This window comes from Carlito syrichta, unplaced genomic scaffold, assembly GCF_000164805.1.
Source record: "Carlito syrichta isolate Samal-C Ts95f unplaced genomic scaffold, Tarsius_syrichta-2.0.1 Scaffold281088, whole genome shotgun sequence".
Classification (NCBI taxonomy): domain Eukaryota; kingdom Metazoa; phylum Chordata; class Mammalia; order Primates; family Tarsiidae; genus Carlito; species Carlito syrichta.
The window spans coordinates 499,095-516,625 of NW_007225184.1; the positions used below are offsets into that span (position 1 = coordinate 499,095).

At 40.8% G+C, this 17,531-nt stretch overlaps 1 protein-coding gene across 1 annotated transcript in view; it reads right to left on the minus strand.

Annotated features, from left to right (window-relative positions):
- Positions 1-17,531, minus strand: part of ABLIM1 (actin binding LIM protein 1) — a 176,931-nt gene that overhangs the window by 132,685 nt on the left and 26,715 nt on the right. The window contains exon 3 of the mRNA XM_021709761.1: positions 2,683-2,866. Within this exon, the coding sequence (XP_021565436.1) occupies positions 2,683-2,789 (107 nt within the window). The 5' untranslated portion in view covers positions 2,790-2,866. The remainder of the gene's footprint in view (positions 1-2,682; positions 2,867-17,531) is intronic.

Here is a 17,531-nt window from a genome sequence, read left to right on the forward strand (position 1 = left end):
CAGACAGGTGCGGATGGCATCCACTGACTCAGAACTTGCTCTGTCTTTAATAATCAAAATCACATGCTGGGGCTATTGCTTCACACTCATTAGCTAAACCTGGAAAACCTTTAAATTTGTACTGTAAGGAAAATGTCAGGGCTTTAAGGATTCATCAACACAACAAGCACAAGTTTTGCTGCCTCTGTCCAGGCCAGGACTGGATCTGGGCACAACATGTAAGGAGGGGCTCACTCTCTACACCTGACCCTACACTCACATGACACTGAGAATAAGTGCCCCTTGACATTTTGCACCCGAGGCACCTGACTTACCTTGCCCAAATGCAGATCTTCTTTCAGATTCAAGCTTATTTTTTAGACCTGAGTCCCACACGAATCCTCTATGGGACAAGCCAGAGTCCAGTTCTCAACATGGGGCCAGGCTTTCTGAACTTTCAGTTGTTATCATATTTTTTAAAAGACCCTTTTCAAGATTTTCCTCCTTCCCCATGTCCTCTGCCCATACTGCTTCACTCCCCTCTGCTATTTGTATGAATGTTTGTAAATAGAAAGAACACAGGATTTCGAGTTAGAAAACCTGAGTCCAGATCTTAGCCTTCTGACATTAACCTGGGGTACTTACCCTTTAAACTCTGAGGCTCAGAGTCACTCATAGAGTTATTAACTGCTGGCTCATGCCAAAGAATTGTTAAGAGGATTAAATGAAATTCTATATAAATACAAAGGAGACTCCAATTTAGGCAGAATTATTGTTATTCAGTAGCAGTGGTGTCGGCAGCAGCATCAAGTGCCTCTTTGCTGGCTCAAACATCCAGGAACAGGAGCACAATCTGTCGATGTTTGCCCCTCATTATACCAACTTTATTTTATTTTATTTTTTGAGTTGGAGTCTCACTCTGTCGCCCAGGCTGGAGTGCAGTGACACACTCACAGCCACCCCAGTGTTGACATACTGGGTCCCGGTGATCCTTCTGCCTCAGCCTTCCAAGTAGCCAGACCTACAAGCACGTGCCACCATGCCCAGCTAATTTTTTTGATGTCTTGCAGAGACGAGGTCTCACCATGTTGCCCAGGCTGATCTCGAACCTGCAGACTCAGACAATCCTCTCGCCCAGGCCTCTCAAAGTGCTGGGATTACAGGCTTGAGCCACCAAGCCTGCTCTATACCAACTTTAAAACAATGACTTCTCAGGGTCAGGATCAAAGGAGATCTTAGAGTTTACTGGGGCCAGTGCCTTCCAACCCGGCTGAGTAACATCATACTTGGGAACCCTCCAGGAACTACTAAATAGGCTAGAAATGGGTATTTTAAAAAGAAACTCCCTTCCCAACACCATCCCCACCCCATCCAGGAGATTCTAGTGATCAGTTAGGTTTGGAGAATCTAGTTCACAGTCTCTTATTTTAAAGCTAAAGCAGTTGTCTTGAAAAAGCTCATTCACACAGGTCTCAGTTCATCCCGAAAAGCAGAATAAGGAGTGGGGCTCAATGCTATTCCAGGACTCTTAGCCAGGCTGAATGCTGCAGCCTGAAATGGGAGAAGTCAGGAGAAAACTTGGCTTTGATTAAATATGGAAAAGTTCATTCAGAATTTCTTAATTATGATTTTTTAAAAATGAAATTGTGAAATGAGCTGATGCATAACTATAAAAAGTTATCTCAGTGAATTTATTATGACTATTTCATGTCTTATGATTTATCTATCAGTATTATCTTGTTAACTAATTATACAATATTAAATCTACCCTTCTAGAGTTTACATCTGCTTAGAAACATGAAATGCTAAAAAGCAACCAACCCACCTCCTCTGAACTGTAGTTTTTAGAAAGTCATAGCAAATGGTGTACCGTTTGAAAGGGTATGAGATTGCCAAAGTAGAATGGATCAATAAGTAGTTGACTCTTGTTGGTGTGTCTCCTAGTTATGGGAATCAAGCCCATCTTAAGTTTTATAATGTGTAGCCCTCAAAATACATCAACATTTTCCCACTTACACTTCACAGTTTTTGCCTTCTTCCTGACTGATCATTTTAATCAAGCTATTTGTGTAGTTAAGATTTAACCTGAGTAGATGATAGATACCTGGAAAGCGGGACTTGGCAAACTTTTCCCCTGAAAGATCAGCTTGTAAATTTTTTTTAGACTTTGTGGACCATATGATCTCTGTCACAACTACTCAACTCTGCCACTGTTACATTAAGGCAGCCATAGGCAATACACAAACAAATGGGCAGAGCTATATTCCAATAAAACTTTATTTGAAAAAACAAGAATTAGGTTTAATGTGGCCCACAGGTCATGGTTTGCCAATTCCTGCTATAGAGTGAAGAGAACATTTTAAACACACACATAAGAACTTATACTTCCAAATAAACTTTATCCTTGTAAGCAATTGTATCATTTCCCCTCCATGTTTTAATTGCTCAAAATATTTTAAGACACAGAGCTGCTTTCAGATTTGGTTTCAAGTCACTTAAAACCATATCAATTTGGAGAGAACATCGTGTCTAAAGTATCCCAACGAGGTTACTTTTTTGACTGAGACTGATAATACGTAGGAAATCTAAGGATACATCAGAAAAAATATTTTAAGACTAAGTACTACTCAAGAAAGCTTGAACAACCAAGACCAGCATTTCTCTGTTGGAGGAAGAAGCTGTGGACTTAAGAAAGTCACTTACTTGCAGATAGTACAAGCAAAGCAGTTGGGATGGTAGGTCTGGCCCAGAGCAGTCACCACCTCGCCTTCCACAAACTCCCCACAGCCATGGCAGCGTGTCCCGTACATCCGCTGGTAGTCCAGGGTGCAGAGATACTCTCCGTTCTTTATGAAGAAGCCCCCTTGTGCCAGGTCGCAGCCACACACTGCAGAAAGATGAGTTCACATCTGATCAGCGTCTGCCGAGTTGCTGGGCTGCAAAGCCTTCTATGAATGCTGGTTGCTTTCTCTATAATCTCAATGGTTTGGGGCTGGGAAGGGGACTGGTACAAAGAGCTATTTATTGTTGGGCTCTGACTTTTCTGTTGCCTCCCCTGCCCTTGGGAGCTATGCAATATCTCATACAAGTAAAATCCACTGGCTAAGTCTCAATGGTTTTTGTGGTATGCCTAAGATTCAGAGGTAATCAAACAGTCTTGGACAGAAAGATACTCTTGGTTCAGGCTGTCTCAGATATGAACAAAGGTGTTTCTGGCAGTGTGCTGTTTAGGAAAGGTGCCCACTGCTTGCCTACACAACTGCCTGGTTTGGGCCAAGATTGTTTCTGAATTGAGTAATAAATTCCCACTATACCAAAGGCAGCTGCTGAAATTTCCAGTAGCTATTTTTTCACACTCTGGAAATTATTTCTCATAGCTCTGAAAATTTCAGATGTTTAATTTTCTCTTTGTGCAATAAACAGACTAAGCCAATTATTTATGTATTATAGGGAAAGATAAAAATGAACAGGCAAAAGAGGAAAGACCTGTCATTCCCAACCTCAGTACATGCAAAAGAGGAGGCTTTGTTGTGTCTGGATTTTGGTGTCTCTTTCAAACTGCGCAACTGCAGCTCATGGAGATGGTGCAAAGAAGCAGACCCAGGGGCTTAGGCCTGGCCTATGTGTTCAGAGACCAGAACGGGTCACAACACTTGCCCGCAAATAAAGCCTAAAGCAGGCCCTGGCACTAAAGATTCTGCACTGTCAAATGACCGAGAGGAAACAGTCAGGTTGGAAATCTCTGACCTAAACCTCTCCATTCCCAAGATCCGGTGACTCCAATACAATTAAGGGTCTTAGGCAAAAAATTCAAGATTTTTCTTGATAATCAGGCACTCCAGTTGGGCTGGCAAGGAGAGTTCAATGGGCAAATTACTTTCCTAAGGATCTCCTAGGAGGCTACTAGAGTTCATCTGCTTAGCTCCTATGACTCATTAATACTTCCAAATGGACTAGGCCCGTGCAACACTAAGAGTCTGCTTGCAGTAATTACTCCTCCACCTTCAGTCAGAGTTCTTTAGGAATTGCAAGCCACTGAAGATATTTAAAGTGACACAGATCACACCTGGGCATAACACACAAGGAGGGACTCACTCTCCACGGCTAACCCTGCACTCACATGACCCTGAGAATAAGTGCCCTTGACGTTTTGTACCCGAGGTACCTGGCTTATCTTACTTGAATGCAGACTTTCCTTCAGATCCAAGCTTATTTTTTAGACCTGAGTCCCACACGAATCCTCTATGGGACAAGCCAGAGTCCAGTTCTCAACATGGGGCCAGGCCTTCTGAACTTTCAGTTTTGTTATTATATTTTTTAAAAGACCCTTTTCAAGTCTTTCCTCCCTCCCATGTCCTCTGCCCATACTGCTTCACTCCCTTCTGTCATTTGTATGAATGTTTGTAAATAGAAAGAACACAGGATTTCGAATAGGAAAACCTGAGTTCAAATCTTAGCCTTCTGACATTCCTGGGGCATTCACCCCTTAAACTCTGAGACTCAGGGTCATTCATTAAGAGATATTAACTCCTGGTTCACTTCACAGAATTGTTTAGAGGGTTAAATGAAATTCTATAAAAATGCAACTCGGAAACTACAAAGGAGGCTCCGATTCAAGCAAAATTATTTGTATTCAGTGGCAGCGGTGACAGTGGCAGAAGCAGCAGCAAGTGCCTCTTTGTTGGTTCAAATGTCCAGGAACAGGGGCATAGTCTGTCAATGTTTGTCCATTATTATACCAACTTTATTACAAAGGTGACAGATACATTAGTCTCTAGATCAACACTCCACAGCCATGACCTTCTTCTTTGCAATTTATAATTGAGTAACCCAAGATTATGGCCCAAGTCTATCATGCCTAAAACTGACCACCCTATAAATACTCCTGTGATCATATTATCTGGAAGCAGCTTGTTCACCACCTGCCGCCTCCTCTCACCTGCCAGGCTCTCCTCGGCACCCACTGTTCTCCCACCTGCTTTTTCCTTCCCTGGGGGCGGGGGACCTGAGTGCGGACTAGCCTCATTCTGACTGTGAATTCCTTCAGCAGCAGTAAACAATCCCAGAATATCTTGCATTTCTTTTCTTCAATATTTTTCTATGTATATATTCTATTTTTCTACAAGAAGACATGCTACTTTATTGAATGTCTTTATTTCTTTTTGTTCTTCTTCAGGAACCTAATGGTATCGAATAAAAAACAAGGAACACAACTTTTTAATTAAATGGACTCGTGCCTCAAACACGGCGGGTTCCCACTGAGTCCACTCCCAGTGACATCGACAGTTCTGATGACTCAGTTGCTCTTCCACACTTAGGTATTTCTCAAAGCCATAAGAAGTGACACAAAATGCATTTGGACTACAAGTAATTCACTTCATCTCTCCTCCAGTCACCTAGGCTGGGTTTAACAATTCACAGAACCTTTATGAAAAGATCTGGTGGTAATAGGGTAATCTGGTAGCAATATGCTAGTACAGGTTGTTGAGACAGTTTCAAAGCTAATTCTAAATGCTTTAGAAATTCTTTGTATTTACTGTTTTCTCAGGGTAACTCTGTTCACCCTTTTCCAGTTCACATGTTTCTATGAAATTGACATACACACTCCTTTATTAGTAAAATCCTAGTTTCTGCGAACATAACATAGCCTTTTAAAAAGTGACTTAACACTATTGAGAGATGTCAAACTACAATTAAACTGTGTTCTTCTGCGACTTGATTTGGCTTTTTCCTTCAATTCAAAGTTGTGCTCAAGGTGGCTTACCAAACCATCTATGATTTTCTGGTGGTTTATACAAGAAAACTGGCATCTGAAGAGAGACTCACAGAGGAAGGGGTCCTTAAAGACACACACAACAAGCAGTGAGCAGCAAAGTCTGTGCTACAAATTCCTAAAAGAGAATTGACTTCACTACATTTCCTAAGAATAGATTTGTTGTGACTTAGTTTCAGACTCTTCCCCCTTGACCCTTCCCCAGGCTCTATCCCCGTTCCTTGTCTTCTGTCCACTCCTTCTGTCTGCTAGGCCAGACGCCTAAATACAGGTCACTTCCAGGGAATTCATCCCCTTCCTCTATAGTACAAAGTCTCCTTGGGAACAGATTTCATCCATTCTCATAACTTCAGTTATGACTCTGTGCAAGGGACTCTCAAATCCACGATCTCCATCTGTGATGTCCTCCCCAAGTTTTACACACTAAACTATAACTATCTGCTGGACAGCATGCCTACCTCAAACCCAACATTTTTAAAACACATGCTTAGCCGGGCTCAGTGGCTCAGCCTGTAATCTCACGCCTTTGGGAGGCTGAGGTGAGTGGATTGCCTGATCCCGCGAGTTCGAGACCCGCCTGGGCAACTTGGCGAGACCTCATCTCTACAATAAATCAAAAATTAGCCGGGTGTGGTAGCGCGCGCCTGTAGTTCCAGCTCCTCGGAAGGCGGAGGAGGAAGGATCGCCGGAGCCCAGCAGGTCAAGGCTGCGATGGCCGGGAGCGGCCACTGCACTCCAGTCTGGGCGACAGAGTGAGACTCCAACTCAAAAAAAAAAACCAAAAAACATGCTTATCCTCTCAGCTTCTCTGCCATCTCCCCTAAAACCTTCTGCTGTTCTTCTATTCCCTTCCCTCAACAAAGTGGCAGCAGCCACTTACATCAAATAGTGTCCATTTTCACCTGGACACTAAACTCAATTCATTTTCCCAGCAAATGTTTCTTTGCTCCATTCCCTCCTGCCTTCTGCCTGTCACTACTCAGATCCTGGCCTTCAGCATCACTCTCCTGGATTAAAACATTTTTGTTATAACAGTGTTTGTATTGGGAGAGAAAAAAAAAACACCTTGAAACACCCTAAGCTTTCATTAGTTGATCAGCAAAGAAAAGAAATAGTTGAATAAATTAAGATATGTCCAGTCTATAAAGTTGATATTAAGAGGAATTAATTAAATCAATACCTACGACCCACAGCGCTATCTGTGATATATTGTTAAGGAAAAAAAATACATGTCACAGGTTAAAAAACTTTAATAATCCTAATTTTGGAAAAAATCTAATTTGTTTTTATGAACAAGGAAAAGTGAGTTAACATGGAGGGTTATTACATTGGTACTCTCAGGAAGATAAGGAATCATTAATTTTTTTCTTCATATACTCATGTGTTAGTCCATCTTTAAATTTTATTTTTAATTGTAAAATATACATAACATGAAATTTACCATTTAATTTTTTTTTTTTTTGAGTTGGAGTCTCACTCTGTCACCTAGGCTGAAGTGCAGCAGCACACTCATGGCCACCCCAGTGTCGACCTGCTGGGCTCTGGCAATTCTTCTGCCTCAGCCTTCCGAGTAGCCAGAACTACAGGTGTGTGCTACAATGCCTGGCTAATTTTTGTGATTTATTGTAGAGACAAGGTCTCGCCAAGTTACCTGGGTTGGTCTCGAACTTGCAGGCTCAGGCAATCCACTCACCTCGGCCTCCCAAAGTGCTGGGATTACAGGCTCAGCCACTGAGCCCAGCCTACCATCTTAATTTTTAAGTGGACAGTTCAATGGCATTAGGTACGGTCACACTGCTGTGCAACCACCACAACCATTCACACAACTTTTCATCTTGCAAAACTGAAACTCTGCACCCATTTCCCTGTTCCTCCTCCCTCCAGCCACTGGCAACCCCATCTACGTCCTGTCTCTAGGAATTTGACTCCTCTAGGGACATTAAGCTCACCTTCATAATATCAATATGTTAAGTAAAAGTATTCAAAACTTGTAAATAAGATAAAGGAAGAGAGCATGTCTTTTTAACGTCATACTGGAGCACTGCCTGACAGCTCACACAAGGATTATTTAACTAGCCAGGATTTGCATTCGATAAGATCTTTCCTATTGATCAAAGGCCCTGACTTTGGAAGTTAATGTTAACTTTTATATTCTTGTCCAGTAGAGATGCACATGATTTCTGTCTGGTTTTATTAAGCTGAACCAGTTTTATATCTAACTCAGTCATCTTATTCTGATGTTCTTTCCTGAATGTTTTCATGGCCCCCTCCTTTAGTTATTCTTTGGGCCAATGTTACCATCTGTGGGTCTCTTTATTAATGAGTTGAATAAATCTTTGATACATATTCATTCCATGTGTGTACAAGAGTCCTATACTTAACTTTTTAAAAATTACACTTTGACAATGTGTTATTCTCTTTAACCAAAATCATCTAAAGGTGAACATTAAAAAATTGTTTTTTAAAACTTTGCTCTGTTTCATATTAACAGCTTAGCAAATACTCTTTAACTGATGGCATAAAGCAGAACTTTCATATCTAAATGATCACAAAATCTCCATTAGTATGGTCAAACTTCAGATTTTTAACTTTGGGCACTCCATTTGTCTTTGCTTTAGTTGAAAGTTAACTAGCCGGGCATGGTAGTGCACGCCTGTAGTTCTGACTACTTGGAAGGAACACCAGAGCCCAGCAGGTCGACACTGCACTCCAGCCTAGGCGACAGAGTGATACTCAAACTCAAACTCAAAAAAATAAAAAATGAAAGAAAGAAAGTGAACATATACCCAGGGAAAAGCAAAGATTCCTTTCATTAAAAAAAACAGGGCTGCCAGTGAAAGACATTAATTGCTTTCTTCTTATGATCAATTATTTAAAACACTCCTCACTCAAGGCCCCACTGGTTCCCACCCTTCTCTGCCATCACTAAGGCCTAGCTATAGACAGCCCTGTGCCTTGTTGAGGGTCTGCTCTGGAATTCATTCTCTACAAACCACTGACTACAATTAGCCACTGGTTAAGTAAGAACATGTACATCCAAGAAATTTTATATAAAAGTTGAGAAATTAGTAACAGGCCCATTTTTAACTCTTAATCTTTAAAAATAAGTTAACAAGAGCTGCCTGTATTGTAAAAATACCATAGAACAGGAGGGGAACAAAGTATGTGGGTGTAAAATAAGGGTGAAAACAGAACAGTATTTTAGTGGCATGAACAAGGCTGCAGTAGCAACTATTTCTTCAGCCTTCTAAAAACAGTAGTAACATTTTATGTTTCAGCAAATTCACTGCTGTGACATTCCCTCCACCTGTCCACTAGTCCATATCGCCAAACATTTAGGAGAGTGAGTATACCTAAGACTCTGCCCAATGGCGGATTTGGGGGTAACATGCAAAAGACCCTTTCTTCATCCACATCAGTAGACTGAACACCTCTTTGTTGTGCTTCTACTCTCACACAGGTAATAATTTACAGCAGTAACAGAGAGATAGAATGTTAAGGAAATATGACTAATGTTTTAATTTAGTTTTGGGCAACACAATAATTTTAATTGGGGGGTCACCAGCAGGCTTGGGAGGGTCCTTTCTTCTCTTTCCTAGGGCAGGTGCTGGTTGTCTGGCATTCTGCCAGGCAGTCAGCCCCACACAGGGCATGAGGAGCCCTTTCGAACTTGCCCCATGAAAGTGGAGGCCTAAGACCTGGGTTACACCTACTTCATTTTCCATGATGGGGATCATATACTCTAAAAGCACTACCTTAGAAAGGGGCGGGATAATGCTGGAACCAGTTGCAGTGTGTGAGTCTTTGCGTGGGTTAGTGTGTGTGTGTGTGTGTGTGTGTGTGTGTGTGTGTGTGTGTGTGTGTAAGAACAAATCTGTGTGCATGTGTGCAAGTGGGTGAGCGAATGTTCAACTGAGGGGAGACATGGAAACAAGCACCTGGGGTTCCCCTGCAGAAGAAACTGCAACACACCACTGCTCTGAATTTGGCACCTCCGGCACCAGGAACATCCACCACTCTCAGGACATCTCTCAGGAAAAAGCAGTAGAGATAAGCTGCCTCTGAGCACCCAGCACCTGGCCCGACACCACCTACTGCCGCAACAGGTCAGGCACTGGCAGTGGGGACTGTGGAGAAAGCACAGGGAGGAGGTCTGGAGCTGAATCCTGCCAGAGGAGAAGACACCAGCTGGCACCATTTTCTCTGTCCCAGAACCAGGCAGAGACGTCCTTTGGCTTGCCCAGTACCGAGAACCCTGCATCCTGGGGCTGAGGGGCAATCTCCACACCCCTCTGGGATCGATCATTGTTTTCCAGGGAGGATACAACAGGTGCAAGATGCCCAGAGAGACAGCCCGGACTTGGAAACCCAGATGCTCAACCCTCCACACTGGTCCATTCACAGACATATGTAGTCCGAGTGGGCGACCTAGCAGCAGCACATGAGTAGGAGATAGTCTTGGTCCAATCCAGCTCCCTTTCCCCAGCAGTCCGTGGGGTATCTGACCCATATGGAGAGCAGCCTGACTGCCATAGAGCAGAGCCGAAGGACTAGAGACCAAAGCCCACTCTCTCCCACAGTGAGCCAAAAGTGGCGGTGCTTGGGACATGCCAGAAAAAAAAGAACCTCCGCCAGTTCCAGAAACAGCCACAAAAGGGAGCAAGAGGGCACTCAAGACACAAAAGTTTTGGGTCTTTTTTTCTTTTTCGCTCACCCTCTCCATACATATCTTTTTTTTTTTGAGTTGGAGTCTCACACCGTCACCCAGGCTGGAGTGCGGTGGCACTCTCATGGTCACCCTGGCATCGACCTGCTGGGCTCTGGCGATCCTTCAGTCAAGTAGCCGAACTACAGATGCACACTACCACGCCTGGCTAATTATTTTTTTATTTATTGTAGAGACAAGGTCTCGACAAGTTGCCTGGGCTGGTCTCGAACCCAAAGGCACAAGCAATCCACTCATCTTGGCCTCCTAAAGTGCTAGGATCACAGGCTGAGCCACCAAGCCTGGCCTCCATACATATCTTTGTATATGTGTGTTCTGATTTGATTCCCCCTTTTTTCTCTCTCTCCTTTTTGTGTGTGTGTGCATTTTTGTTGTTGTTGTTGGTTTTGTTTTGTTATCTATTCGTTTGCATGCTGTTTGTTCTCTTTTGTCTTTGTCTTTTCCTTCCTCTTCCTTTCTTCTCTCTTCTTTCTTTCTCTATTCTTTTCCTTTCTCTTATCTCATTTTGGTTTCAGGTAGTATACATACACTCCCACCACATGGACATAGTGTAAAGTGGTGGAAAGTGGTTTCCAGGGAGGCCACACCCAGTCAGTAGATACCGTGATCTGCAGGTAGCTTCTGAACCTTGGCTCCCCCCCTTACACCTTAATCAAATATCAAACCTGCAAAAAGAAAGCATAGACCCCACCCCAGCCCAGCTTCAAAACTGAGCAAATCCAGTGGCTCTACCCAAGGAATGATAGGGGGTTGAGCATTCAGAAGTGAAAGCTATACCCCCTTCTCACTAAGCAATGGAATTAAAGAGGAAAAAAAGGGAGAGGGAATCCATCACAAATGAAGAAGAACTAATGAAAGAACACAGGCATCCCCCAGATCCCTTGAAAGGCAGCACCTGAGACTACAGACTACAAAATTCAAATAATGAAGAGCCCTCAGGATGACTGGTTTCAGACCACAAAGCCAAACTAAGGTATTAATGGAGACAATGAATAAAAATCATGAAAGGCAAGAAGAAAGAATGAAAAGAGTTGATAACAGAGATGATGGAAATAAAAAGTACAATGAATGAAATAAATAACATATTGACAAGCACGGAAAGCAGAATTAACCAAGCAGAAGAATCTCATAGCTTAAAGACCAAAATATGGAACTAACTCAAACAGTTAAAAACATAGACAAGAAGCTTAAGAACAAGGCCAGGTACAGTGGCTTATACCTGTAATCCCAGTACTTTGGGAGGTGGAGGTAAGGGCATTGCCTGAGCCCAGGGGTTTGAAACTAGCCTGACCAACTTGACGAGACCTTGTCTCTACAATAAATTAAAAATCTAGCCAGGTATGGTGGCACGTGCCTATAGTTCCAGCTACTTGGAAGGCTGAGGTGGAAGGATCATCTGAGTCCAGCAGGTTGAAGCTGCAATAGCCATGAGCATGCCACTGCACCCCAGCCTGAATGAAAGAGTGAGACTTCAACTCAAAAAAATTAAAAAATTTTAAAAAGAGGAAAAAAGACAGAACAAAGCCTCCAAAAGATGTGCAATTATATTAAGAGACCAATTTATGCCTAATCAGCATTACTGAACTAGAAAGGGAGACAGAGAACACCTTTGAAAAACATTCCATGAGGTTATCCAAGAAAACTCCCCTCATCTCATCAGAGACACAACCAAACAAATGCAAGACACTCAGAGAACCCTTGCAAGGCATCAAATGAAAAGACCAACTCTCAGACACACAGTAATTCACTTACACAAAGTAAGTATAAAATAAAAAACCCTAAAGGCAGCAAGAGAAAAAGACTACCTACCAGGGAAGACCAACTAGAATAGCAGCAGACTTAACTACAGAAACACTACTAGCTATAAGAGATTGGACTCCAATCTTCAAAGTTCTTAAAGATAAACAATTCCAACCAAGAATTTTCTACACAGCTAATTTTAAATTAGCTGGGTAGAAAAGAATTAAAATTATTCTCAGAGATTCAATCTCAAAGAGATTATGTTGGTCTCAAACCAGCTCTACAGGAGACACTCTCTACGGGAGAAGGTTTTAAGCACAGAAGAAAGAGAAAAAAGAGCAATCATGTGCTTTCCAGGAAAAAAGGAAAACACAGAATCAATAGAGAATATATTGCAACTGCAAACTTGAAAACACACACATATATCAACCCAAAAGTTAAAACGAGCAAAAAAACTTTATAAGAGTCTCATGACAGAGATAAACTCTCACATTTCAATAGTCAGTCTGAACATGAATGGACTAAATGCACCTTTGAAAAAACACAGAATGGCATACTGGATTAAAAAGCATGACCCAACAGTATGCTGCCTAAAAACACATCTCACTACAAAGGGCACCCACAGATTCAAAGTTAGAGGATGGAAAACAACACTAATCTAAACATATATGCACACAACACAGGAGGACAAGCATTTATAAGGCAATTACTAAGATTAATTGGAATCCCTGAAACAAAGACAGAGACTACCCTGGAACAAACATTCCATGAAATTATCCAAGAAAACTTCCCTCATCTCATCAGTGATGCAACCATTCAAACACAAGAGATTCAGAGAACCCTATAAAACAACAAATGAGAAGACCAACTCCTAGACACATAGTAATTCACTTACAAAAAGTAAGTATAAAAGAAAAAATCCTAAAGACAGCAAGATAAAATAGTCAGACTACCTACCAGAGAAGACCAATTAGAATAGCAGCAGATTTATCTAAAGAAACACTTCAGGCTAGTAGAGCTTGGAGTCCAATCTTCAAAGTTCTCAAAGATACAAAATTTCAATCAAGAATTACCTACCCAGCTAAACTAAGCTTCATCAGTGATGGAGAATTAAAATCTTTTCCAGACATTCAATCCCTAAGAGCTTATGCTACCTCAAGACCAGCTCTACAAGAAACACTTAAGAAAGTCTTAAACACGGAAGAGGGAAAAAAGAATGACAATGCCCTTCATAAGAACGCAGGAAAAAGACTGAAAACACATATGAATCAACCCCCAAATCAAAAGAAAGACAACAAACAAACAGCAAAAACAACAACAAATTCTATAAGAACCTCATGACAGGAATAAAATCTCACATTTCAATAATTAGCCTGAATATGAATGGACTAAATGCACCACTGAAAAGACACAGAATGGCAAAATGGATAAAATACCATGAGCTAACAATATATTGTCTCCAAGAGACTCGTCTCACCAGAAGGGACACTCACAGACTCAAAGTAAGAGGATGGGAAACAAAACTTCAGGTGAATGGAACACAAAAGAAAGCAGAAGTTGCCACCTTAATATCAGACAAAATACCCTTTAAGCTATCAAAAACTAAAAAGATACAGAAGGTCACTACATAATGATAAAGGTCCAATCCATCAGCAAGAAATATCCATCCTAAACATATATGCACCCAACATAGGAGCACCATCTTTCATAAAGCAGCCTCTAAGTAAACTTAAAAAAGATATTGACTCTAACATTATCATAGCTGGGAACTTAAATACCCCACTCACAACCCTAGACAAATCATCAAGACAAAAAATCAACAAAGAGATTTGGAACCTCAACGTGATGCTTGACCAATTGAACTCAATAGATACCATAAGTCAAGCATAACAAATTCCACAAGACCGAAATACTACCATGCACCTTCTCAGACCACAATGGGATAAAAATAAATATCGCCACCCACAAGATTCCCCGCAAACTCACAAAGACATGGACACTAAACAGCACAATGCTTGGTCAACAACTGAAATCAAACAGAATGTGGGTCAACATAGAAATCAAAAGAGAAATTAAAAGATTCTTGTAAACAAATGAAAACAAAGATGCATCTTACCAAAACCTTTTATTTGCCATGAAAACAATTCTAACAGGGGAATTTATATCTCCACAACCACACATCAAGAAAATAGAAAGATCATAAGTCAGCAGCCTCACAAATCACCTAAAGGAGCTGGAAAGGCAAGACCACCAAAACCCTAACTTCAGCAGAAAAATCCAGATCACCAAAGTAAAAGTGCAAATATGAGACACAGAAGACAACAATATCATAGAAAAAAATCAACAAAACAAAAAGCTGACTCTTTGAAAGGATAAACAAGATTTATGGTCCCCTGGTCAGATTGACTAAGAAAAACAGACAAAAAGCTCAAACACAATCACAAATGCAAAAAAAAAAAAAAAAAAAATCAAGTTACAACTGACCCCAAAAAACACAAAAGATTATCAGAGATTATTATGCACACCTGTATAGAAACAAATTCAAAAACCTAAACAAAATGGAGAAGTTTCTGACATCACACAACCTCCCCTGGTTGAAACAAGAAGAAATAGAGGCCCTAATAGACCAAAAACAACCTAGGAAATTGACTCCATAATAAGAAAACTAGCTACAAAAAAAAAGCCCTGGACCAGATGGCTTTCCAGTGGAGTTCTACATAACAAACAAGGAGAAGCTGATACCAATCCTATTGAAAGTATTCTAGGCAATCAAGAAAGACAGAAGTCTTCTCAAATCATTTTATGAAGATAACATCACACTGATACTCAAACGAAGCAAAGACCTGACAAAGAGCAAGAACTACAGTCCAATATACCTGAAGAACATAGATGTAAAAATTCTCAGTAAGATTTTAGCAAATTGGATCCAACAAGACATCTCAAAAATTATCTGCCATGACCAAGTAGGCTTCATTTCTGGGATACGGTTGATTCAACATCTGAAAGACCATAAATGTAATTAAATACATCAACAGATGTAAAAACAAGAACCACATGATTGTATCATTAGATGCAGAAAAGGCTTTCAACAAACTTCAGCATCCATTCTTGATAAAAACCCTTGTACACCTAGGTATAGAGGGAACAGGCCTCAAAATAATAAGAACCATCTACGATAAACCCACAGCCAACATATTACTAAACAGGCAGAAACTGGAAGCATTTCCCCTAAAATCCGGAACAAGACAAGGCTGCCCACTCTCACCCCTCCTGTTCAACATAGTTGTTGGAAATCCTAGCTAGAGAAATCAAACAAGAGAGGGATATCAGGGTCACCCAAATAGGAAAAGAGGAAGTTAAGCTGTCCTTCTTTGCAAACGATATGATCCTATATGTGGAAAACCCAAGAGAATCTGTCAAAAACTTCCTTGCACTGATAAAGGACTTTGGCAAAGTCTCAGGGTATAAAATCAACATGTAAAATATTGCCACAGCTGGGCGCAGTGGCTCAAGTCTGTAAACCCAGCACTTTGGGAGGCCAAGGTAAGAGGATTGCCCGAGTCCAGGGATTGGAGACCAGCCTGGGCAACTTGGTGAGACCTTGTCTCTACCATAAACCAAAAAAATTAGCCAGGTATGGTGGCGTGCACCTATAGATCCACCTGAGCCCAGCAGGTGAAGGCTGGGGTGGCTGTGAGTGTGCCACTGCACTCCAGCCTGAGTGACAGAGTGAGATACTGACTTAAAAAAAAAAAAAAAAAAGAGTCATATTTTTATACACTACCAACAACAGGCAGAGAACCAAATAAAAAGTACAATCCCATTCACAATAACCACACACAAAAAAGAAATACCTTGGTATCTTCCTGACCAGAAAAGTTAAAGACCTTTACAATGAAACTACAAAACACTGTTCAAAGTAATCAAAAAAGACACAAATAAATGGAAAAAATATCCCATGTTCACAGATTGGAAGAATTAACATTGTTAAGATGTCCATCCTATAAGGCAATCTACAGATTCAACGCAATACCCATTAAATTACCATCATTATTCTTTTCAGACCTGGAAACAACAACACAAAAATTCATATGGAAATAAAAACGACCACAAATAGCCAAAACAATCCTCAGCAAAAGAAACAAAATTGGAGGTATCACATTTCTAGACTTTAAACTGTATTATAAGGCTACAATAATCAAAGCAGCCTGGCATTGGTGTAAGAACAGGCATACAGACCACTGGAACAGAATAGAGATTCAAGAAACAAAATCTCAACCAAATCATCTTTAACAAGTCTTCCAACAACAACCACTGGGAGAGAAGAATCTATTCAGTAAATGATGCTGGGAAAACTGACCACATGCAGAAGATTGAATCAGGACTACTACCCCTATCACCATACACAAAAATCAACTTTAAATGGATCAAAGACCTAAATGTTAACCTCAAACTATAAGAATCTTAGAAAATGCAGGAGACACCCTTACAGAAATTGGAACAGGCAGCCAATTCCTGATCAAAATCTTAAATGTTCATGCCATAAGATAGGCAAATGGGATCTCATCAAACTGAAAAGCTTCTGCAAACAAAAGAAACTATCAAGAGAGCAGAGAGACAGTCCACAGAATGAGAAAAAATATTTACCCACTGTATATCTGACAAAGGCCTAATATCCAGCATCTACAAGAAACTCAAATGTGCCAAAGGGAAAAAACAAACAGCCCCATAAAAAGTGGGCAAAAGACATGAATAGCCACTTCTTCAAAGAAGACATATGAGCAGCCAACAGACACATGCTCAGCCTCACTAATCATCAGAGAATGTAAATCAAAACTACACTGAGATATCACCTAACTCCAGTAAGAATGGCCATCATTAATAAAATAAAAAACAACAGATGCTGGCAAGTATGCATAGAAAAAGGAATGCTTCTACACTGTTGGTGGGAATGCAAACTTATTCAGCCTCTATGGAAAACAATATGGTGACTCCTAAAAGAACTAGAAATCAACTTGCCATACAACCCAGCAATCTCTCTTTTGGGAATATACCTAGGGGAACTTAAATCATTCTACAAAAAGATATGTGCTTATTGCAGCACTATTCACAATAGCACAATAGCACAACAGTATTGCCCATCAAAAGTGGACTGGATAAAAAAAATGTACATATACACAATGGATATTACACAGCCATAAAGAAGGAAAAAACTATGGACTTTATAGCAATTTGGATGGATCTGGAGTCTATCATACTCAGTGATCTACCACAGAAACAAAGAACTAAGTACCATATGTTCCCACTCATTAA